The sequence below is a fragment of the Taudactylus pleione genome, unplaced genomic scaffold (genome assembly GCF_031769625.1).
Source record: "Taudactylus pleione unplaced genomic scaffold, aTauple2 ptg000004l, whole genome shotgun sequence".
NCBI classification, from domain to species: domain Eukaryota; kingdom Metazoa; phylum Chordata; class Amphibia; order Anura; family Myobatrachidae; genus Taudactylus; species Taudactylus pleione.
The window spans coordinates 9,247,501-9,262,503 of record NW_028284407.1 but is presented as its reverse complement, the minus strand read 5'-3'; the positions used below and the strand labels follow the sequence as shown (position 1 = coordinate 9,262,503).

The window sequence follows — 15,003 nt, the reverse complement described above, 5'->3', positions numbered from 1 at the left end:
TTACTGTTAATTAGCATTAATTTGATTCCTTAAAAAAACAAAACGTAACCGCCCCCCCCCTCCCCCAAAAAAACATAATTTTAATTCTTGAATATCTTCAAGGCAAATGACAATGCAGAATTTGATTTGAAAGTTACTGGATGGTTCTCTTAAATACATCTGAAGTGGTGTAATAGAAGTTTATTTAAAATTCGACATATTTCAAATCAAAGTTTGCATTGTCCTCAGTGTTAATCGCCATGAGGGGGACTGGCCAGCAGCGGAACAGGGAAGGTCCCCAAGGATAATGGCTCACATCCCACCCAGGGACCATCGCTTCTGTTACTGTCCAGTCCCTAGGCTCTGTCGCGATATAAAGCCAGAAATTTCCCCACCTCTTTAATTAAATGAAGCAGGGGGGGGGGGGGGGGGGAATCATCAGAATGTACATTACACATATGTGTTGTATATCAGCACCGCCTGTGTACTGCTGCTGATATGGCCAGATATCAGAATGTGCATTACACATATATGTTGTATATCAGCACCGCCTGTGTACTGCTGCTGAAATGGCAAATCTGAGACTGATTGCTCTTGACGCAATGTTGAAGAGTTTAGTGCGCTATGGGAAGGGATAGGCTTTTACTTCTTATTATCTGGGCTGAAATACCCATCTGATCAAAGAGAGTAACTATGGATTCCAGCAGGGCCTCTGCCTGCAGGAACATAAAGGAATCCCTTACACAAGCATTTCATAAAATACAGGCCAGGGCTGAGCCTTCTCTATTGAATCCGGATTGTTACAGCCATCTGTGCCACGTTATGGAAACAGCGTCCCATCACTGGGGCGATATCTTCAAATACTCTGTTGGGGGGGGTACCCCTAATTCTACCATAATGCCACATATTTTCTTTGAGAGACCTGACTCTCAGCCCAGTGGTTCTAGGATATAAAAACCTGCAGCGTTCTCCTTTCCCTATAGCACAAAGCCTTTGTGTGAACATTCAAGCATGGCTACTGTGTATCCATTTATCACTGCTTAGTAAGTAATGGTTAATCCAACAATCGTGAATGATAATCCTAACATTTTCCCGAGCAGCCCTGTAAAATAAATCAATGTTTTCTTTCTCTTTTCCTAACCCAGTTTGCATTGATGTTGTTCCCGTTGAAAGGTACTTAGAGGCCTAAGCACCCGCAGTGCAGGATAGTGTTTGGACATTAAATACTAGTGCAATACGTTTAGATGCATCTCTTAAGTAAAGTCTTACTACTTAAATACTGGCCAGCTGTGTGCTATTATTGGGACCAGTAATCGGTGAAAGACGCAAATAAATAGGTTACTAGCTGTAATCAGAATGAGTGTGGGTCACATGATTTCTGCACCTCACAGACCAGTGTAAGCCTACAGTGGGTGATTCATTGGTTTTGCGACAAAGTGGGTATTTAAAAATGTTGTATTTACTGCCATAACCTGTATGTATGGATTGGGGGGCACATTTGTGGTTGGGATGGTATGATTAATCAATGGGCTGGGAGGGAGGCTGGCATCCCACGCACTGCATTGTCTGCCCTTGTAGTGTGTAGGATGTTGTTGTACAGTACAGAGATGCTGAGATGAGGCAAGAACTGAGGTTTTCACATACTGTAGCTGTAATCAGCAGCCCATACCCCCCCTCCCCCCCCCCCCCCACTTGTGTAACCATTTCACTGCCTTAAGAGCTGGGGATGGCAGGCTGGCCCCTCTGGCAGGGAAAGGAGCTTTAATCAACTGCAAAATCAGGACACAATGCTGCACTCTCTGTGGCACAAGTGTTTCCCGCATACACTTAACCTATTTTCACTCGTCAAATTTGAATTTTCTCGGTTTTTAATGTATCGTTTCTTGCAAATCCATACAGGAAGCATCCATTTCAATGACCCCGCTATTGCCAGCCTTCTAATGCTGGCTCGGTGTGTGTTGCTGACGGTACAGTACCCAATGGTGTGCCATTGTGCCTATGTGGATAAATGACATCTAAAATACAATTCAGATTATGCTATAGGTGGAACTAGACTGTACTTCGGAGTACAATGGTGTAATCGTAATATAAAACATAGGCACATGACTGGGACAAATCAGACCTATGTCCTCCATCGCCCTTTATCTATGTGGGAGAGATGCAGGAATTAGATGGAGAGGATACATAAGACATAACCAGACTCTGTAATCCTTCTAGTGTGTGTAATATATTACCTCCATTTTTATATGTGTAATATCTCGGTTTAAAGCAATAGGCGGCCAGAAATTAGATGTCTTATACCTCTAGTCTAGGTACATAATCAACAATTACCATGAATATACTTTGTAATTTATCTGTCCATCATATAAGATATAGCTTCGCTTCTAACAAGACTACATATAAGCCAGGAGGGTCCAATACATCTGTTTGTATGTATGCATGTATATATATATATGTATATACATACACACACACATAAATATATATATATATATATCTATATATATATATATATATATATATGTATATATATATAGCAATGTTACCATTCTGTCCAAGGTCAGCAATGAACAGACTCTTCGTATGCAATGCGAATAATAATGATACAGATAATTCAATAGTCAGAGTTGTAAATTCATTTTATTGGGACAATTTAATGCTTTGCAAATGTACAGTGTATATTATCTGCTCTCCCTGCAGCCTGGACTTCATAAAACAATAAACAGCTCGTTTGGTGGGTTCATTTTTTTTACGTCGATTTTCGAGTGGCCGTGGTCTGCGTTTTCTTCCTTCTAGGGGTCAAATATCCACTCGACGGGAATTTGATCTCTTTTCACGGCTAGGAGTAGGAGTTATGTTAGTTTTCCAAACAAACAGGAATGCGTAGGACGGGGATTGCTTTCAGTACAAAATAATGAATCTTAACTGTGGGTCGCTCATTAATCTCAATCTCCAATATTTGCAACACATTGTAAGTAACTGTCCCCACAGATCTGCCAAAAGTCCATAAATAAAATAAATCATTTTAATATCATTACTATTATTATTATTTTTTTTAAATCAGCCCTACATAATACTGTGGGCCATACCCTGTAAACGAAATTTCATTGTTTCAAAAAGCCCTTTTAAATAATATATTTTTTTCATGTTAGGTCTGAAACTTAGGGCTATCTTTTTTTTTCTCTTTTTTTTTTACATCGTGATTGTCATTTTTTTCTTATTTTTATTTTTCGTTTGTTTTTTTTTATTCTAAAATTGTTACATTTTGAATTCCAAATGTACATCTAATATACAAATTGTCATTAAAGAATTACAATGGTAGCCACACAAACCATGAACCAAGCAGAAATCGTGACGAGGTGTTATTGCAAACACGTAAAAATGTAAAAAGACTCCTCACAGTTTTAAAAAAATATTCGGAATGATGATCTTCTTGTGTGCTACATAACTAGCAAAGGTATCTCAATGTGCGTTGTTATCAAAAAAGCATGGTCATATTATGCAGCTTGTGTCTGGCAATCTGAAACTTAATGCAGCCAGTCGCCTCCTAGTTGATTGGACTACTGATACAAATACACTACAAGTCAGATATATTTTATTCTAAATACTGCTGGAATGGTACTGGACAATTTAAAAATAATAACTTTTCGAAATGTCAAAAGCCCATTGTGATACACTACATTATTTTTAATTTATTGATGTACAAGTTGCTGTCTTGTTTAACCCTTACATAAACTACACACACCAGCCACAGTCACTACTGCTGAGGACTAATCTCTCATCTATTTCTGATCATAATGTACAAGGGTGGAAATGTAGCCACAATGGACGTAAATCATTCTTCCAAGTTTAGGTAAAATTCACATATTCACATAAATACATTAAGACGAGGATAAATAAGTAATGGTACAAAAAAAAAGTTATGTCGCGCTAGAAATAATAAATACATGTTACTTTGTTGAATGTAATTCCAACATCACTAAATAATTCATAAATAAACATTTCTGGAATAGTTTTTATATGCAAGTCACTTCAATTCCCCTTCATAGCCATTTGGTTAAAAACAACAACAACATCAAAAATAACCTCTGGCATGACATCCCCTAATGCTAATTTCTAGTAGACTTACCTTCAAGTACATCATTTATAGTTTTTTTGTGCCTTGCTTCGCAGTTTATTGCACTGTCATGCTTAAAATACTTCTAAGAACTTCTTTTCACTGACTTTTACGAGTTGCAGAAAGAAACAGGGATGCCTAATGGTGAAACATTCCTTTAAACTGTTGGCACTCAGAATAAGGTACATTAACAATCTCTTTCAGGAAAAAAGTGAGGTAATTAAAAGGAGGACAGTTAGACTCATCTCTCTCTCTCTCTCTCTCTCTCTCTCTCTCTCTCTCTATCTCTCTCTCTCTTCATCCCACGTGTAGTTACAAATGAGTTAGTTTGGGAGCTTCTTGCATCCTTCCCTGAGTCGTGTGATGAGAAGTTAGGTCTGTGTACGTGGGATGTGGGTCACAAGGTCCATGGTGATGGTTTCCTGGAATCTGTGCCGCGCAGCTGTAGTCCACACTGGCAGATGACGGGTGAGAGAGATGACCGACGTTAAACATAGGACCAGAGGCTGGCATGGAATCAACGAAGTTCCCTCCAACATAAACTGGGCTGCCCTGCAAATTGGGATTGGCAAAGCCGCTGTTGCTCTGCATGGTGTGATGGTCATACTCAGCACCTGGGTATCTTTTCTGCTGGGGTAGGCAGCTGCTGAGGGGGGCTGTGTAAGCAGCCAGGCCGTACATGTTTTGCTGCGATTTGGCAAATGATGTTGGCGACGGAGCATCGTAGCCAAGACCATTAACAGTCGGTAGTTGACTTGAATATCCTACATGGTTGGGGCCACTCAGTGGCGGGCTGCGGTCTGGAGACTGCCCTGCTGGGGAGTGCATGATCCCTTTAGCTTTCTGGTCCTTCTTGTACTTCATTCTGCGGTTCTGGAACCAGATCTTGATCTGACGCTCGGTGAGGTTCAGCAGGTTGGCCATTTCCACCCTGCGTGGGCGACAGAGATAGCGGTTGAAGTGGAACTCCTTCTCCAGCTCCACCAGTTGCGCGCTGGTGTACGCGGTGCGCACTCTCTTGGACGCGGGGCCGGTGGGGCTCTTCTCTTCGCAGTTCTCTCCTGAGTGAGGAATCAGAATGCACAAATTAGTTGCTGCATGATAGAATAGTCAACAAAAAAACAACAACAGGACAACTAAATACATACACAGGAGATTTTGTGGTTATGCTCCAATTGCCTTACAAGCAATCTTAGTAAATTTCTTTGTGTTGTAGACCATTTTTTTGGAGCTAATGAAACTGTATGTAAGCCCTCCCCCCTGGTTTGGATTATTTATCTATTTTATATATACCCTAACTGTTTAAACATAAAAAAGTATGTGAAAGCAGCATATTGCAATGAATCAAGCACCGTCAAACTTAATAAACTTGTATATAAGAAGTTTCTGAATTCATTTTATTGTCAAACTGAAAACGGGGGTGGAGAGAGAGAGAGAGAGATTGACTATAAGGTGGAAGTGTCAGAGGAGGACACAGGTGACATTTTGGGGGGCATTAATACTTTAGTTATATGTATCCATAGTACAATGCGCCAAATAAGAGAGAACCTTGGCAAGCTGTACATAATTTGTGTTGAATAATTAATTATGGAATCTGCCAATTACAAGACATAACTCTAAAAGCTATTTAAATACTTATTTAATGTTATTTTTCTTATCTGTCCCTTATACTGTCCTGTCATTTTCCAGTGTCCTCCTATATTGACCCCAATGCCTGTGACTCTGCCTTTATAGCCCCTCACCACCAAACCTCGCCTTCTCACTGGCCCTGCCTATTCCTGGTTGTATTGGTAGGCTTACCCCAGTCCTAAATGCACTATTAAGCTTGTAGTTGTGTGAAGAGCCAATAGCCTAACCATTAGCAGGTTACCTTACCCACTGCAGGGATCTCTGAGATGTTTAATCCCATTATTGTCTATTTAGATTTGCACAATATACTATATGGCCTATACATTATGTTCCTCATGAGGGTGATACACACAAACACAGCCTGAAACTTGTGTTCAAGTGGTTCCAATAAAATTACAATGTTCAAAGAGTCGTTTGACTCCATATCCATTACTATCCATTTATGGTGGAACATTGCCATTAGTAAATGAAAGCACTGTCATAATATCATATGGGCAGTGTCGATGTTATAACTTTGTTCTAGGCAAAACAAGGAGCTTATTAGCTTCTACACTGGTGTGGGGGCTACCATGACACCATCCTGAAAGTGTGAAGCATACACTAATTCAGTATAAATTAATCTACAAAGCAGATGTATATACCTGGAGGGGTACTGCCATTTTTTTGCTTTGCATTTTGCCTTGATTCCTTCATCCAAGGAAATATCTGCTTACTCATTGTAGGCTGGGAGGAATTAGATGAATTGGAGGATTTGCTCTTTTTCTGCGTTGAGGTATTGCCATGGCTGGGTGAGGAAGGGGGCAGAGATGGAGCCTGGTGAGGCTGGTCATTCATATTGGTGGTCTGGCTGGCATTCTGATTAGATGTCCTCATGCAGCTGCCACTAATGTCACTGGTCTTATGGTTTGGGGGCCTGATGGCAGATGGTTGGATAGAACAGGCTGAGCTTGGATAATCATTCTCTAGAGCAGACTGGGAGTAAGGCTGATGACTGGAGTTATAACTGTAGGATTCAGGCTTGGCATAGGTGTAACCGCCAAACAGTCCAGAGTTCTCATAGTAAGCTGTTTTCTGCATGTTGCTTTCTCTCAGTGATAGGGACTTTGCACCCTTATCAATGAGCATTGACCTCTTCTGACAAATCTTCTTAATCCAACCCCTATGGATGGAAAACAAATGAATAACAGCACTGGTAATCAGAGTATCTTTCACAGCTCCTTTCCACAAATAAAATGTATTAATGTCATAGCAATATATGCAGACCTATAGCCCAGAGTAATATATAGTGGTGTAACCAGGTTCTGTATCAGTCTTACTGCATGGGCCTCATTGTACCAATCAGCTTCACATTATTCTGTACTTTGATACATACCCTCCACGAACCGTTTTATTTCTAGCTGTAGTATGATATGTAAATGCTACACATGCACCCATTATATTGGCTCAAATGAATCCGCTTTGTGTGTAGGGTGGTGTTTCTCTATCTTTCAGCTACTGTTTTAAACCTCCTCTCCCAAGTGTGATCATTCCCCAGGCAGAGACACCGTAAAAAAATGTAAGCACCCATACTTGACATGCCAAGATATTTGGATAAAAATTAACTTGCCCCTCCACCCTCCGGCCTATGAGAGCTGTGTAAGACTTGATGGATTGAACTACATTCAGATCTTGAAAACCAGTGCAGAGAAAACAGGGGCCTATGTCCATTGTAAGATGGGCCTTGTAACTCCCCCGGTTAAAATATAACTACTTCTATTCAACATTTTTCTTTTTGATCTATTTGGTGGGGCGAAAACGCTATGTCAGCTTTTGTGAAATGTAATTATATGTTGCCTTTTATAAGAGATTTCAGCCAAACTGCATGTGTTGTGCATTTTCACTGCAAGGTATAGCGTGCATTTTGTGACAGTAATTGTTTAAATACTAGCACCAGTGCCACTACGCAGAAGATTTATTATCTAGTCCATATTAGCATAACGATTGAAGAAAAATGGAAAGCAATTATACAAACAGTATAGTTTAATCAAATCAAGCTGTAACATATAATGCAAGTTACACTTTCCATTATTAGTATGTGGCATCTAGATGAGCTGAAGTGTAGCTCCGCTTTTATTTAGTGTCTGTTTAAATACACTACTAAACCCAACTTTGCGCGTGTAATCTCGCTTTTATTAATTGTTACTTATTAACACGAGGAGTATGCTTTTATTCGCTATTTTGTTTAATATCGTACCTGATCTACTACGCTATTGGACAACTAACAATAATTGTAATATTCTAGTTATGTTCCATGGATAGATGCCTTTTTACAATAACGATGAGTCAATGGAAACATTAAGATCTGACATGGTTTTGCAGTATAGGGAGATATTCTACATCGGCAAATCATTTTAAGTGCCATCATCTATCCATCCACTGCGGTAAGATATTGTGAAATAAATTAAACCAAGCTTCATTAGTGAATGGTATAAATTGATTGCAAGAGATAAACACAGCTTCCTGCTATATTGTCTACCGCGTCACACACTGCAAACAATGTATGGATCTTAGCTTAGCTTCTACATAGAACCAGACCGGGTAAAGCCTATTCTTTTTTTTTTTTTCAGAACGATCCAACTCATACTGAACTCTGCTTGAACCTATAAATAAGGAGCATCGTGTAATAAATCACTAAGACAATGGGCAGAAGTATTTGTGGTTATTCTTTTGCACCAGAACAAAAATAAAACAGCAGTCTGCTTATGATACATACATACTACCACAACATCACAACCACCACACCAGTATAATCTGCTGAACAATTTAGTCATCCTATTATCAAAATACTGGTTGAATGCAAAATGTCTATTTCAGGCAAACAGAAGGCTCATTCAGACATGGGACATCTCTCGCTCCTGTTAAATTAGCCACAGTGCCTCGATGCACCCTAGGTAGGGAATATAAAATACCCTTTTTTTATTCCATATTCAAATAGAGGTCCCGCTTCGTCTCCCCTTTGTAATGCACTAAGCCGTTTGCAAGTTACATTGGTAATTCCTTTCAGCTTTCTACAGAGAGAATAAGCATTTTAAAAAATGTTTACTGTATATATTTGGACCGCTGGAGTGGATTCGGGATTAAATCAATACTTTAACATGTTCAATAAATAAATAGAAGCAGAGGCTTTTGATTATTAAGCAGAGTGAGTCCACACAGAGCATATCAATGCACCTGTCATTGTGGTTTAGAGGGAAATTTATGACTGCTAGTGTTACAGCAAGGGGGAAAAAAACATCCCGAGAAGTTTCAAAAATGTAAAACAGGCCAAGCGTAGGAGGAAGAGCAGAATAGAATCCCCTACTCCGCAAATTTTTCCCTTTTCAAAGCCTGTTGAGCTGAATTATAAAAGGGCCTGAGTTTTGTGTTCCTAGGACTTCCATCCCCTAGCAGGACACGGACTAACTTCTGCAACCTCCTAAGGATTTTACAATAATAAAATACAAACGGATAATATTACGGGGAATCATGGATTACAATTCTGGCGTGATGGAAGAATTATCTGCAGCCTCCTGGAACAAAACAAATTAGAATGTTTACAACTTTAGGGTTCTCCTCCAACTACAGGGGAAGATATTATTAAATTCCACCGCAGATCACTGTGGATATTCCTTGGGATTTATTTATTTTCTTTTCAGAACCGTGCTTCAAAAGTGAATAATCTGAATTTACATGTAGAAAATATTCATAAATATACTCTTATTATTTTGGTACCACTAGTTTTGTGTGGATACAATGAATCGCCAGATAGCTGCATATTCTGATTGCCCTAAATGAATTGCACTTTTAGCACATGAAAGTGTGGTCACAACGGGGTAAGGGGGATCTCATTGCAGAAGAGCCCTTGTAACCTGTCTTCATGCCTGTTGTCTATTTTTAATGGTATTTGGGGTTAAATATAATGTTGTTTGCTAAAAATGCTGGTTTAATGACATCCGGATGTGTAACTGTATTGTGTCCGTGGAAACAGTATTTCCACTCTTGGTCTACCCAGTGTGGGGTATGCAGAGAGTGAGCTGGCTCCAATTGTGCTATAAAATGTAAATGACAGAAAATAACTTACCGTAGGGTGTGATGAGTTCACGTCTTGTATCTGATCTTCTTCAGGTAACGCCCTCCCCTAATCCTCCCAATCGCACACGGGCTGCAAAGAAAATAAGTTTGAATTTGTGATTTGATTTCACCAGTTCGCATATATATATATATATATATATATATATACACACACACATATATATATATATATATATATACACATATATATATGCACAGAAATATATATATATATATATATATATATTATAGACACACAATATCTGGGCAATATACATCAGGCAGCAAAAACAGCAACATCACAATTAATGAAACAATTAGTAAACAAATAATGTGTTGTTTGTTTTATGTTTTATTATTACCATTCACAAATCCTGTAGCTCTGCACATTTATCACAGTTAATAGAGGTGGAAGCGGATATTAACCTGTAATTCAGATTGCAATAAACTCCATATTCTAGGAAATTTATTTTTTCCATATCATTGTTTAAATGTGTTGACTAAGCTTTAAGAAACACTATGAGATCCCAAACAAAGACGAGCTAGGCCACATAAGAGACAAATCTCGCTACCATAAGCCATTCCAATGACCTTTGCCTTGTATAGTAATAACTCACCACTTAATGAACAACCAACTGAACAGCCTCTAGTAGCTTCTAGCAGCACAGCACTAACAACTTTCCTCCAAATCCTCATTATCACAGCCAAAACCCACCATGAAACGGCGATTTTCACAGAGAATAGGAAGAGCGTGTTGATGTAGAGCAGCTCTGCTGTTGTAGTGTCCCTGGAAGGCCAGTCCAATAACATCATATATAATATATTCCTCATTCACGTGGGCGTGCATCAACTTTTACCTTATATTTTACCATAGCGCTCCTAACTGTAACCAGATGCGGTAAACGGTGCTGTATTCCCAGTGGGGGGGAACCATCTTGATCAAGGTACAGTAAGCAACTTTGTATCATCTGTTGCTATGGGTTGCTATGGTAAGTATCTTCTTCACCTTTGTACATATTGACCGCGAGGTGTCCCTATATTGCTCTTACCTCTGGGTGCTAAGTGTATTAAGCAGATGTCAAACAACCATCCTGTGTAATAGGTCCCTGATTATTTATAATCACAGCTATATTTGGATATTACTTTTCCTAATCTCTGCATGGTGTAACTTGCAATGCCACACAGTATGATTATATTCAGGGAAAGGGGTGGGGGACATAAAAATTAAACAGTAAATATGTATTAAAGTTAAACGTGTCGTCATTAATTACAATATTAATAAAGTGTTGTGGGTGTAATTCAGCAAAATGAAGTTAAAGTTTTATGCAGTAATGTGGTTTTGCCTGGCCTGTTAAGGTGGTGGTGGTGGTGTTTGTGTGTGTGTGTGGGGGGCGGTTATAATGGTCACTGTCTTGAAAAAAATGTTACATATAACGACCCCAAATGATCTATATTATAATACAAGTCTTTAAGCGTATGCACTATTTTACTGGGGTAGTTTTACTGAGGGAGAAATGGATCTGACAGGACTTTATTTAGAATTAGTTTTTATTCTGAAAGTTCACTGTGAAAATGATTTGATATATTTCCGTATGGGGTAAATGTCTCTTCAATGATGGGTTCCCTGTAAAGTATGTGTGTTACTAACTAATGAACTAAAAAAAGAAAAGAAAAATCATTACATTAAATGCCTTAGAGCACAAGAATGATCTATTAACATGTAAAGTAAATAAATACTGTTTCATTGTTTTGCAATTTTAACATCATCTTTGTGCACAGATACATTGAAGTACCATCCAATGAACGGACTTTTGCTTAACGTTACATTATAAACTAGATGAAAACAGGATTCAATTGCAGTCCCAGGTAGGTATGGCTCCATAAACCAGGACCACCATAACAGTGTACAGAATGGAAAACACTGGAAAAGGCACGGAATATCTAAAGTACCAAATGCCACAATATTAAAAAAATAAGAAAACAAGTGAATGTTTAATATTCCATCAATACACAATTGTGTTATGTATTATCTTGTCCTCTGTATTGATGGCATGTTTAAAAAGTTAATGAACCACTATGGCAATCAAATGAGCACAGATTCGAAACTTATACATATATATGTAAGTGTATATATTATTTTGTAAGACCACTACCTATAGAAGAGGCATTACCATTAAATTGATTGTAAATATACATAAATCAGTTTGTCTGTTCCAAGTCCAGTAGCCCAAGACACTCTGTTAATGTGGTGTTCAATCTTACTTTGACAGAGGCAATAAGGGAATTTGTTTAATGTGTTTTATTCCAAATGTGATATAATGTAATACATGCGTCTTTATATGTTATGTTCATGTACATTGTTATAACCCCAATGGACATACATTGGAAATTTGCAATATTAAGGTAATTATTCTCTATATACTGCACATGTGTGCATCATCTATACCTGGTTTAATAATGATAAATGCTTATTTGTGCTCATGCTGCTCTTTTCTATCAAAGTCCCATATGCCTAAAAAATTCCGAAAACACAATAAATCTTACAAGCAAGCTTGATAAAGGCACTATACAACGATGCGTTCAAAGGCTTCCGTTTGTCATGCAAGATCTTACCTGTGTATCAATTTATCATTACTCTGGCTCCTTCAGTCTCTATGGCTGTGTATGCTGGAGCTAAGATATATCCTTCACCCTTTGTCTGTGTGGACGATTCTCTCCTAACCCTGATCTTGCGGTTTTGCAGACATTTCCACCTACAGTAGCAGCACAGCACAGTATTCCCGATAGAGTGGGAACAGGCTAGCACTCACCTACCAATTAAAATGAGGGCAATGAACTTGTGATATTGTTTTAAATCAACCAACTTGGTCAAATTAAGAGAGTGGGTCCATTATAAGGGTTTTTTTTTTTTTTAATGAGGCACCATATCGAAGTTTTTGCTGGGAGATGTAACCAAAGTACCTTTATAATCAATGCTATAGGCACTGCCTTAAAATTGTAACCTATTTGTTCACGTGATCCCTATACTGTGTTACAAACCCGTGGCTATGTGTTGTTGTTTTTTACCAATATATTTCCAACCAAATCCTAATCTTTTCTCATTTTCCATCGATTCTAATCTATCATTTGACACCATTATATGGACATGTTACATCACACAGATTGCAGAAATATTGGGCTGTGCCCCAACATTATTTGCATAGTCCAACTAACCACTAAATATTTTATTATACCCATTCAATTTGAGTGTTGGGGTATATATATATATATATATATATATATATATATATAGCCTTTGCTGGGCTTCCCCTCAATACATCAACAGAAAATATACATTGTCACACTATATTCCAATCTGATCTCAACCAATAATGGATTAATGTCCAGCTATAACCGTGTATTTATCCCTGAAGAAGAAACACTGGATTCTGTGGATGTGAATGTAATGGAGGTTTCCTCCCTGGTACACACCGGCTATACATCTACCAATAAAACCAATTTGATACCTCTTCTTCGTGTGCTTTGTCTTGATTTTTTTTTTACAAATTATCAAATCTATCAACCATAAAACACATACAAATAAATATATCATTATCAAAGCAATAACAGTTCTATAGGATTGTCCCTATGCGCCTACATTGTTTGAAACAATTGGGTACCACTTATATACATTTTCATTTTGGCAAGTCTAAACTCCGTATAATGAATTAGCAGATAAACAGGACAATAACTCTGTATCAGTTATGGAGAATGTGGAACATAATTGGTTGTGTGGTGCAAAAACAGCTTCCAGCCGTTGGTCAAAGCGGGTGACATAAAGCGGTGTATTCCTTGTCCGCTGGTGAGAATGTGACTTTAGTGCAATCCGACTCCAGCAGAGGATCTACAGCAAGTCACCGCTGCATATGTTCATAGGGCAATAAAACTGAAAGATGTACAGTGCTCTGCCGGCCCCCAACAGTCTCGCAACCTTTCAGGAATTACTTACTAAGATTTATAACAACAACTTAGGCCATTGTCAACTGATAAAACACTCCATGGCTACATCTAGGAAATAAATGTTATTAAACCAGGAACTGCCATTTTATTCTTAATCCCAACGTTTTCTTATCATTTTGCTTTATATATTTTTTTTGTTATATTAGACCACTTTATATATATTCTTTTTTTGCTATATTAGACCACTTTTGTTATATTAGACCACATTAAAATGTCTGAGTTAGTAGACTTAAATAAACCAACAATTGTTCTATTGTTGTTTAAAATGAAGAAAAAAAGAAACACATGGACAGTGTTATTCCCCGTATATAACATTATAACATCTCTTCCCATACAGTATATTGTGAAGATACAGCGCTAACATAAACAATATAATATCTGGTTAATAAACTGACAATACGCGGATATACAAAGCGCAATTGAAACAAACAAACAAACAAAAAATTATACAATGACACATAAATCTATATTACAATATGTCAAATAACAAATATGTATCAAAACTGGGATTATTGATCTATTTATTTAACCAGAGTGTCTTATTTTATTCAGTAGTTACTGAATGTTGGGAAATAGGAAATATATTTATTCTGCTGTTGCTGCTACTGCCTTCTTCTCTACTGGGATGCACAGGCGGATCAGTAAATATCCATTTGCTGTTATAGATGTCTCCAAATGGTGGGAATAAATGGTCATGTCCAGCAGAAAATTGTCCATTTTAAGTGTAATAGTAATGACTATCGAGGAGTTTAAAGGCACACTCGGAAATCATTATGTGCTAACGCTTGCCTTGGGTACAATTTCAGCTCCGTGTTATCCCCATTCTATTATGACGCAAGATAAAATTTACGACCTAAACATGAATAGAAGTTCAGGGCCCTTTCTCACTGTTTTAAGAATAGGCAGCAGATGCCCTGACAGTCAGTATTGTTCCCAAGAAAACCCAAGGCATCCACTAAATCTGAGCCATTTCAGCGCTCATACAAATCTAAGTAAATCCTTTTCAATTCCCTTTACTACCAAGCTATCCCCAAGCAGAACTCAGGGAGCAGTTGCATACATCATCCTAATTTTCTTATAAACCCTAAGCATTCTGAAACAAAGGTCACTAAATCAGCCTATGTCGACTTGTGACTACAGCAAGGAAGCAGCAAAGGATCCTATTTATCAAATATATGACAGCTAAGTTC

The 15,003-nt window shown here is 38.1% G+C and overlaps 1 protein-coding gene across 6 annotated transcripts in view; it reads right to left on the bottom strand.

Annotated features, from left to right (window-relative positions):
• Nucleotides 1-2,600: 2,600 nt before the first annotated feature.
• The window catches only part of HOXD3 (homeobox D3), a 41,869-nt gene continuing 29,466 nt past the window's right edge, over nucleotides 2,601-15,003 (bottom strand). For 4 of the 6 annotated variants that reach the window (XM_088473896.1, XM_088473980.1, XM_088474022.1 and 1 more), the window contains 3 exons: nucleotides 9,825-9,905; nucleotides 6,367-6,884; nucleotides 2,601-5,157 (listed from right to left, as the gene is read on the bottom strand). In XM_088473896.1, coding sequence (XP_088330022.1) covers nucleotides 4,409-5,157; nucleotides 6,367-6,850 — 1,233 coding nt within the window. In that variant the 5' untranslated portion in view covers nucleotides 6,851-6,884; nucleotides 9,825-9,905 and the 3' untranslated portion in view covers nucleotides 2,601-4,408. Of the gene's footprint in view, nucleotides 5,158-6,366; nucleotides 6,885-9,824; nucleotides 9,906-10,529; nucleotides 11,022-12,427; nucleotides 12,547-15,003 lie in introns of those variants that run through there. The other 2 variants (XM_088474088.1, XM_088474037.1) reach the window with 2 other exon arrangements.